General features: G+C 42.7%; 1 protein-coding gene across 1 annotated transcript; it reads right to left on the bottom strand.

Annotated features, from left to right (window-relative positions):
* Positions 1-1,238: 1,238 nt before the first annotated feature.
* On the bottom strand, positions 1,239-3,855 carry prorsd1 (prolyl-tRNA synthetase domain containing 1). Its single transcript, XM_030071298.1, has 4 exons — positions 3,775-3,855; positions 2,221-2,346; positions 2,021-2,110; positions 1,239-1,693 (listed from the first exon to the last, which is right to left on the bottom strand). Exons 1-4 carry the CDS (start codon positions 3,853-3,855, stop codon positions 1,481-1,483), a joined length of 510 nt encoding a protein of 169 aa, XP_029927158.1. The 3' UTR covers positions 1,239-1,480.
* Positions 3,856-10,950: the final 7,095 nt, after the last annotated feature.

Here is a 10,950-nt window from a genome sequence, read left to right as displayed (position 1 = left end):
GCGCTGATTCTGCTGCTGCTCAACAGGCACACTGATGTGATTACAGAGAGGAAACCTAAACTCATCCTCACATCCAGAGGGCGCTGTGCTGGGAGCAGCCGAGTGGAATCAGACACACGGGTCAGAGGGAACGCAGCGGAGAGAGAAAATACAAAAAAAAAGTAGAAAAGTGAAAAGATCTCACCGTGACCCTCCGGGGGCTCTGCAGTTAACTAGGTGGAATGACAAAAAATAAGAGGTTTCTATGATAAATTGATAAATTATGATCAATGAATTAGACCTGCCACACCAAACTGTCCATCAGCGAGCAGGTTAAACCAGCGAGTGCAGAGTTTCTCCAATAAAGACGGAAAGAGCAGTTCTTCTATTTTCATCTGGGAGGGAAACGTGACATCTGCCTTTGCTGCATGTGTCTCTTCTGCTTGATGTAATTCTACATTCTGTGTTGTTTCTGTTTCCCTTGGCTGGACAGGTCAAAGGTTAAATGGTGCTTTGAACGTTTTTCCTGTAAAATCAATGTAAATATGACTGTCTTTGAATAAATGATATCACCTGACTGTCAAATTGCTGCTGACACTCATGTGCACATATTTATAGCCATGTAGAATTATACCTAAAACCAACCTGAGTGTGCGGACAGACAGGCAGACAGACAGACAGACAGACAGACAGACAGACAGACAGACAGACAGACAGACAGCCCGTGTTGTGTTTAAGGGCTGATGCTGCTTTCTGAAGTTCGCAAGAAACCAAACATCTTTCCATGTTTTATTTCCTGACGTCACCAGAGCAGGAACAAAATCACACATGAACACATTTCAGAAATTCATCCTCTTTGCATCCAACTGCACTTTTCATCCTGATGGAGCCGCAGTCACATCGACATATCTGACTTTAGCAGGCAGAGACAGAGACATGAAAGGCAGATTAAAAAAGAAAATGATAAAAAAAAACAAAGTGTTTTTTTGTGTTTTCCCTTTCACTTCTTCCTAATTTAGCAGTAAACAACATCCATTTTTACCAGCATAATCTGGTTTAAGCATTTAAAGTGTTTAGTTTAACCCTCTGAAAAAACTTCTTTTCCTTTTCAAAAAAAAAACAAACAAAAAAAACATACATACAATATGCAATATGCACTATAGATATAGATAGAAATCTACTTTGGCTTATGAAAATGTTTTTTAGACAAGTGTTTTGTCTAAAAAAAATCCTAACCCTACAAAAAAAAAAAAAAAAAGAAAAACAAATTACAGGACAAAGTAAGAAAAAGCATTTTTTTCTAAGAGTTTTTTCTTTTTTTTTTTTTTTTACACAAACAAAAACGGTTTTCCTGAGCCAGTTTGTTCAGAGGGTCCATTAAAATATTTTCTGGTAAAAACCCGGGTTTCGCGGTTTAAACCCAGATAAATAAGCGTGCAGGGGGGGCCGCGGGACCAAGCCCACTTCCTGTCAGAGTCCGGCGCGCTGCGTTCGAGGCCCGTCAGTCGAAGTGGTGCAGGACGGGCTCGTGGCCCGTCTCCTTCAGGAACCTGAGCAGGTCGTCGGGGCGCAGGCCCAGGGTGGCGGCGTTGCTCATGGGGTGGAAGTGAACCATCTGGTGCCCCCCGTCCAGCAGGTCGCTGTCCAGCACGCACGTCACGCTCCGCTCAGTGTCGAAGAGCAGAGCGAGCGCCGTCGCACAGCCCTGCCCCACCTGCACACACACACACACACACACACACACACACACACACACACACACACACACACACACACACACACACCACAAATTAACTTCTCCTGAAACGTCTCTCCTTTGTTTTGTTCTTTTATTATTATTGTTTTGATGGAGCCAGGCTAATGACTCCCATAGACTTCAAGTCTTTATGCTAAGCTAACAGGAAATGCTACCCACAGGAACTGAGCCGCTGGGCGTCCAGAGGAGAAGATGGTGTCCAACATCTTCGAGAAAAGGGGATTTTGCCTATTTTGTGATTAAAAATGAATCATTCGATCGATTAATCAGCTCATCGCTCCTCACCTTCAGTTTCTCCAACATGGTCGCCTCGTCGGCGAAGCGCAGGTTGCCGCTGCTGACGCCGAGCTTCTTGGCGAGATCGTTCAGGTTCACCTGCAGGGAGACAGAGAGGATTATGGGATGAGGAAGCGCAGAGCTGAAGACGCAGACAGGAAATGACATCATCACATGTTGAGACGAGAGATCTCCCCCCCAGCTCCGACCTGCCTGTCGTGGCGGGCCGACAGCAGCCACAGGCTCTTCTTCTTCTTGTCCTTCAGGAAAAGGTTCTTGGTCACGACGCCGCTCACTTCCTGCAGGTGAGGCATCATCTCCTCCACTGTGAACACCTGGAGGGGGGAGAGGGAGGGGGCATTAAAACTTTATTTATAAAGACAGAGTGAAGTCTGAATTGTCCTGCTGCTGCTTCACATCATGAGCTTCAGGTCCTCTGGAGGCCAAGCTGACTTCCACATGTTCAGTTTTGGTCAAATTCTCTGGGTCCTTAAAGAGCCCACCACATGGACCAGGGTTCAGGTCATTCCATGTTCTTATTGTTTTTTACATTTTAATTTTATTTCATTATTATAATTCATTATTATAATTCACTGAATTTTCTTTTCTTTCTATCTTTCGAAATGTCTCAAGACATTACAGATATAATTTCCACATGCAGGACTCCGATCTCTGCTTTTGTCCTTATTTTCAATATTAATGAACATCAACAAGTTTTTCAAGTCAACTCAGGTATGCACACGTTTAGTTCACACACACACACACACACACACACACACACACACACACACACACACACACACACACACACACACACACACACACACACACACACAGAGCTTCAGATCCCTGATGGTGCAGCGCCCCCTGCTGCCGCCTGCAGGTCACAGCAGGTTAAACACAGAAACACGTGTCACGTTATGAAACGCCTCCAGCTGTCTCAGTGTGTGCGTGTGTGTGCGTGCGTGCGTGCGTGCGTGTGTGTGTGTGTAGGAATGCGGAGCAGCCAGTTTGCACATTTCACCCTGTCTGCTGTTGGATGCATTTCAAAATAAAACGACTTATAACTTTTAGACCTTCAACAACAGCTTCACTGTCATAACAGCGACATGTGCCCAGTGCATTGGGAAATCTCCTACAACACCAGCTTCCGTTGAAAAAAATAGTCATTTCGATTCTCCTCGATTATCGGAAAATAAGCAGCCCTGTCAGATCATAACTGCGCACCTTTCAGGTTAATGTGTTTCTCTGGTAAATTCGGCGTCCAAACGAGCCAAATTAACCCTTTCTTTTTCCGTTAAATATTAACTTTTCCAAAGTGTTAAAGTCCCTCGCTTCAGCCCACCACCGTGTGTTTGGGACGGCAGAGCGGCGGAGGGAAAACAGAAAAAACAATTTGCACAAGTCGAATCTATGTAAATATATTGGATTGGATAACGCCGAATAACAGAGTGGATTCTACAGATTCACAAAAAGTCTCACAGTATTTTGCAGGAGGTTTCGACTTTTCCCAGGAAGCAGGGAAACATGAACCTGCCTGGTGTTTCAATGAGGTTTCGGCTCTTAGCTCTACAGTTCACTCCAGCTACATCAGGGCGGTAAACACACGTGAATTTATGCCTTAATACATATTTTACATGAAAACATACAGACAGTGGGGTTCATTGGTGCCAAAAGTTAAATCCTCCTGCTTTATTTGACCCCTGACAGGGAAACTGAGTTTCTTTTCCAACTTCATTTCCGAGGTTGGAGGTTAAATTTACCGGCGGATGCTCCACGCAGGTCGTCTGGATGTTCAGTCCCTGCAGAAACTTCTCCAGCTCTGCCCGCAGATCTGCCGACATGCTCTCACTGCGAGCGCCTCAAAATAAAATGTTGGTTTTAAATCAATGAACGCGTCACAGACGTGGAGGACTGCGCGTAGAAGAAGACGACGGTTCTGCTTCTTCTTCCTCTTCTTTTGAGATGTTTTTTATACATCTCTTTTTCTGCGCATCTCCCTCTGCTGGACAAAAAGAGGAAGTGCAACATCCACACTCAAGGACATGAACATTTACAACAAGCAGCAGATCATGTATTATTTTTATTTTTTGTTTTTTTACTATTTTATAGACTGTCGATAGATCACCTATCTATCAATCTATCAATCTATCTATCTATCTATCTATCTATTTGACACTCATTTTGAAAATTTGCCTAGGACTGTCTGTGCAACATTAAAGTGAACTGTCCCTTTAACTCTTTGAAACCTAAATCAGATAGGTTCTCAATTTTTCTGTTGTGTTCTCAGTTGTTCTCATGTGTTCTCATGTGTTCTCAGGTGTTCTCAGGTGTTCTAAAGGTGTTCTCATGTGTTCTAAAGGTGTTCTCAGATGTTCTAAAGATGTTTTCATGTGTTTTCAGATGTTCTAAAGGTGTTCTAAAGGTGTTCTCATGTGTTCTCATGTGTTCTCAGATGTTCTAAAGGTGTTCTCATGTGTTCTCATGTGTTCTAAAGATGTTCTAAAGATGTTCTCATGTGTTCTCATGTGTTCTAAAAGCTGCTGAGCCGTGGTGGGCGGGGTGTGTTCCAGGTTCTGCTGTTAGCAGATGAAGCTTATGTAACGGCGTCAGATTTGGGTCGCGGGGCAGCAGCGAGCTGCAATCTGCTAAATATGACAGTAATCCACCCAGTGGGGGGTGGGAGGGGCTCAACGCGTGGTCCACGGCACTCCAGGGGTCCTGCAGCGTCCTCCAGCAGGTCCTCATTTATAAACTGTTTATTGATTAACAGTCAGCTTGTTAATTAACGATCAGTTAACTGATCAATGTGTGTGTGTGTGTGTGTGTGTGTGTGTGTGTGTGTGTGTGTGTGTGTGTTTTGTTTGGTGTTTGCTGACTTCTGCAGCTTCTTGTGTTTGATGCCATTAAAGCACTTTGGAACTGAAACTGAATTGTGCCTTCATGTGTGTGTGTGTGTGTGTGTGTGTGTGTGTGTGTGTGTGTGTGTGTATGTGTGTGTGTGTGTCTTCCATCAGGTAAAGTGCTGATTAAAATGTCTGTGTCTCCTAACGAGACATGAACCGAACAAGTGTGGTCATCAATGGCAACAACCCCCCCAACACACACACACACACACACACACACACACTTTCTCTGTCAGTTAATTATTCCTCCACTGGTCGAGACAGTAGATCAGCTGATTTTGTTCTCTTTTACTTCAGTGTGATGGGTTTGTTTTGTGTATGTGTGTGTGTGTGTGTGTGTGTGTGTGTGTGTGTGTGTAGGAATGCGGACCAGACAGTTTGCGTGTGTCATAATAATAATAATCTTTATTTATAGAGCACATTTCAAAATCAAAATGTTTAAGTGCTTCACAAAGGCAGCAAAAAATAAAGTAAAATAAAATAAATAAAACTCAAACAATTAGGAGTTTAAAAATCAATAAAAGACAATAGAAGACAGTTAAAAGAAAATTATAAATTAAAATTATAGCTAAAATTAAATTAACATTTACTTTGTACATTTGTAAAATTTCATTAATTACATTTTTTTCTTGACGTTGAAATGATTATGTCTTGGAAAAAAGTCTATTACAAAAAGAAAAAAAAAATCCCATCCAACTACATGGTTAACTAGAAAGAGCAAGGCACTGACGGTGGCAGGGGTTGAGGGTTCACCTCCCACACTGATGAAAAACTGCGTGCAGGGAACAAGAGGCGCGGGGCGTCTGTTTGATCTGAAGTGTTAAAGTGACATTTCGTCAATCACACCTACAGCAGGTCAATAACCCGATGTGATTGGCTGAGCCGCATAGAGTCTGATCAATGCTGTCCTTTCACCAACACACAGCTGATGAAGTGATGACACGTGGCTGATCGATGAGCGGCCCCGTTCTCTCTGGGAAAACCTGCCCTGAAAACACACAGCCGAGCGGCCGCGATGCAGCAGGGACTATTTTCTCCAGAGACGCATCACACATTTTGTGAAGAGAAATAAATAAATCAGCGTCACTTTATTACAGTTCAGCTCAGCAGCTCTGCCATAAACTCTGCCTTTTATCAAAGTTTATAATGTTCAGTTTGTGCTGACATTGTGCAGAATGTGTCACTTTAATTCTGTGTTTATTACTGAGGTTGTAGTTTGCAGAGGTCTGCTACTGGACTGCATTATACTGAGAGGGGTTTCTAGTTTTTTGTCCCCTCCTATTTATTATACATGAGGTGGGACAGAATAGTGGAAACAGCTGTCAGTAAAGTGCAGCACTAACTATGAGCTCAATGCCAAACACAGAAGTGAATGAACACCTCTGTTACCGTGACAACAAGACAAGCTGAGCATTATAGGCAGCAGGAGAGGAAACTGTATGGCACCACAGCTGGACTGGATTAGATTAGATTAGATTGTACAGGTGGAGCTGATGCAGTGGACACTGAGTGTATGAATTTATAGTAGAAAATGCTGTATAACAGCACTGTTGTCCAAGCCGTGTCTCCTGCAAAAAGCAAACATGGGAAACAGAAAAGCCATTTGCAGGTCCTTTCGCTGAAACCAAGAGACACAAAACTCATAATTTTGTTGTTTGCTCTTTTGTTATTTGAGTGTCGTTTGGCCGATGTGCCCCCAGTCTCCTCAATTCCACTTTTTCCTCAAAAGATGAAAGTCAAAAGTTGAAAAAATGAATGATCGTCACACTCCCACCCGCCTTCACACCTTTAATTTGCCGTTCAGCTCCCCTCCCACTCTCTCTGGAGGTCCAGTCGCTCTGTAAGTCCGCTGTCAAAGGTCTTTGGCCTGAGGGCTGAATCATCAGCAAACCAAGGGGGGCATGGCCTTGACACCTGTCACCTGTCAATCACTTCACCCTGAAGACGGCTGACAGCAAAGATGAGGAGAGAACCTGCTTCTGCTTTGTTGCTTCTATTTTTTTTTCATTTCCAAATTTCACAATAAAAGCTGCACCATGAAAAAAAAAAACAAAATAACCCTAACCCTAACACTGCAGTGAGGACCATTTAGACTCAACTGGCAAAAGATGTGAAATAACTCTGGAAAAAAAGAGGAAAAATATCTTTCTATCTATATTTCTATCTATCTATATATCTATATTTGTGTTAATCGACTAAAAACATGTAAGTTAGATGAAAACTAACAAATTCAAACAAATAAAACTAAAGTGCATTTTGTCAAAAGACTAAAATTCAGTCCAGACTGTCAGAGTTCACACGGCCCATCAGAAAAAAGCTCTGGATTAACAAGACACTGGACCAACACACACACACACACACACACACACACACTCATGTCTGTACTCTCTGCCTCTCTGCCTCAGAAGAAACTGATTTATTGATTTATTGTTTATATTAAGAGCCTTTAATTAACCAAGTAAGTCACAGACCTGAGTACACTGCATCAATAAATAAATAAATAAATGAATGAATGAATGAATGAATGAATGAAAATGTTCAGTATGGTTTGCGATAATTACAATAATGCCATAATAATATCACGATAAGAATCAAATCCAGCCCCAAGCAGCAACTCCAGGGTTCGAGCCAGTTAAGGCTGTCTGAGGTAAACTACCTGCCAGGTGTGTCTCCACTGCTCCTCATGGCAGATTCATGTGAACCTGTCAGGGTGTGTCTCAGGTACTTATCTAAACAAATCCTGCCAGCTTCGTGCTGATTGGCCCGATGATTACTGACTTTTGTCGATTTATGTGACAAGCCACGCCCCTCATGAAGTTCATTGGTCAATATCTTGAAAACTAAATAAGATATCAACAAGCCTTATGCAGCTTTTGATCAGCTTGGTCCAAAGATGATCCTCAGCCGGTTTGGAAGGAATGGGACCTACGGCCCAGGAGGAGACGTCAGAAATGTGTTTTTCAAAAAACTGAGAAAGGCTGAAACATGGTGGACCCTCTGGGTTCTTGAGGCAAATTTGTAGAGAAGGGATTCAAACATATCTGGACCAAATTTCATGTAAGTCGAATTTACAGCATAGGAGTTATGAATTTTTAAAGCTCAAATTTTTTTTTATCTTTAATTATAGCGCCCCCATCAGGCCATCAGGTCATATTGCTTGGGCAGCATTTGCAATCAAGCTCCATTCAATTAAGCATTATTACACGAGAGCGTGTGCTTGACTGTTATTATTGTCATGACAGTGATGCGGCCAGGAACGAGGCGCTTTGCGCTGAGTTCCGTTAGCATTGCTGAAGAAACGAATTAGCCTATTAATAACGATTAATAGGCTAATTAATAACTGACAACATTAACACATTAATAACAAGAACAAAGTTACAGCTGCACATCTCCATGGAAAATCCTACAGGTGCTGTCCGTGGTGCTGACTCTGCCTCAGCAGGTACTGTCCGTGGTGCTGAATCTTCTGAGGCATTTCATTCTCTTTATTATAGAAATTAAAGCTCTATAAAATTCATAGAGGATCTTGTTTAGCTCTTCTTTCCTTACAGGTGAGAAATCAGCTGTTTGCATCCAATTAACCCTCCCACCTACTCGCCTATCCACCATGGGGTCGAGAGCCTTCAGCCGCGGCCCCCCGCCTCTGGAACTCATTGCCACAGACCATACAACACTCAGACTCTGTCACTACCTTTAAATCCCGCCTTAAAACTCACCTCTTCAGACAAGCCTATGCACTTTAATCTTGGGACTGGAATGACATTACTGTTGCACCTTACTGTTGTTTTATGTATTGCACTTTGTTTTTCATTGATTATTATGTTTTATTGATTGTTTTTATTGTCCTTTTGTACGGTGACCTTGAGTGTCCTGAAAGGCGCCTTTAAATAAAATGTTGTATTATTACTATTATTATAACGAAGTTGACAGCGGCTTTTGATGTGGGTTTTGGTGAAACGTTTCCTTTTGCCATGGAAACTACACAGACCCGGGCAATAAGATATAGGCGGAGTAATATTTTCAGTGATGAGGTATTTTTCATTTGAGCATGGCTAGCCGTGCTGTCATGCTCATTTGAGCACATTCTGAACGTCTGATTGACCAATCAGATTGCTCGGTCGGATCTACGGGTTGTAAAAAGTACAAAACTTCACCATGACTTCACCATTTACCATTTCTTGGGAATTTGTGACAACATTTCAGAAGAGAAAGAATACTACTACTTCTACCACTACTACTTCTACTACTATGACTACTGATAATAGTAATAATAATAATAATAATGACTATAATGATAATGACAATAATCCAGCAGATAAACATCAAGGTTTCAGCCCTACTTTACAAGCTAATACTGATGATAAAGGCTCAGAGGAGGATCAGCGATGCTCCCTGCCAGCATGTTCATGTTTTCAGATTTCAGCCACTTTTCACTTTAAGATTCCCCATGAGACTCATTTTCATCATCAGGTTCTGATATTTATTGCGGTTCTCACCAGCCGGCAGTTCTTTCATTTCAGCCAGAGAACAAGTGAGGGCAGTGAGTTGTGCCCGCCATGGACGCCACGTGGGACATCACACACACTTCCTGTGTGTTGCTGTGTGTGTGTTGGTGTGTGGTGGCATGCTACACAGTGTGTGTGTGTGTGTGTGTGTGTGTGTGTCTGCAGGTATGAAAGTTGTTAGCGGAACGTGAAGCAGTGGCTCCCTGCAGGGAAACATCTGCCTTCACAACATGAGACTGCAAACATCAGATCAGACCTGCCGCTCTCTCTCTCACACACACACACACACACACACACACAAATAACATGTCTGTTAAAATGTGTTCCAGACGTGGTTTTGGTTTGAGACTCGCTGTAATGAAACCTGCTGAAGCCTCAGAGCGAGGCTGTCAGCATTCAGTAATGTTTAATAATGTTTAATAATGTTTAATAATGTTTAATTGCTTGCTGTAAAAACAGCCAGAACAGTCTTCTCAGTGTTGTTTAGTTTTTGTTGAAAGTCGTCGTCCTGTCTCGCCTGATCTCAGTTTTTTTTCAGCTACATGAAGATATTTTTGGTCATCATCTTGGAAAGAGCACATCAAATTTGTCCTCAAAAAGACCAAAGAATTTATTTTCTCCGTCATCTTTTGGTGCTAGAAAACAAATTATATTCTTATTTGTGAGTCAGTGTGATTTTAAGAGGATCCATTTATTGGAATGCCCTGCTGTGTGTAAATAAATGAAAATTCCCTGGTCTCTGCTCTCCTGCTCTGCAGAGCTGCTGCTGGACTAAAGGCTGTTTGCTCCAGGCTCCTGGCTGTAAAGGCTTGGACTGAGTCTCTTCATGAATCCTGGCTGTGTTTTGGGCGTAACATGCAGTAAACCAATCAGAGGCCGTCTCCCGTCCCCTCTAACAGCCAGGTGTGTCACACCTTGGTGGGCTGCTGTTCTAATGGAGGATTCTCCAGGTAAGAAGGAAGGAGACGGAGTGAAAGCTCCCGAGCAGATCAGGACTCCATCTGAGCTCCCTGAGGTGAAGCAGCGTCCCTGCCCTGTGTGTGGGACAAGCAGAGCGGACGCTTGCCGGCGCCCCCTATGGAGGCCACCATCACTGTCTTGATGATGAGTTTACTGAATGCTTGAACTTACTGAATGTTTGCCTGTCATATGACGAGATGGAGTGGAAGAAAAAAACAAAAACATTTCTTCAGCTCAACTGATGGACACTAACCTGGTTTTTCATTCTATTGGTCACAAACTCTGTAACACAAATCCCCCTGTGGGATCTAATGATGATGCAAAATGATCATGACCGCCTTGGCGAAGGTTATGAAACACTTTAGTGTTATAACTGGAGTCTGTGTGCAGCTGTGGATGTGAACAGCCACTAGATGGTGTTCAAAAAGCTCCATGAGGCCACTCCTTGAGCGCTATTAAAGTGCAATAGTTTGATAACACACAAGATAATAAAAGACATATATGCTCATGAGAGGACATTAAACTGAGCAATGGTTAGTTTAAGTACAGAGAGAAGACTGAAGGCAGG

This window comes from Myripristis murdjan, chromosome 15 (genome assembly GCF_902150065.1).
Source record: "Myripristis murdjan chromosome 15, fMyrMur1.1, whole genome shotgun sequence".
NCBI lineage: Eukaryota > Metazoa > Chordata > Actinopteri > Holocentriformes > Holocentridae > Myripristis > Myripristis murdjan.
The sequence above is the reverse complement of the archived record's forward strand: the minus strand, read 5'-3'. Positions and strand labels throughout refer to the sequence as shown.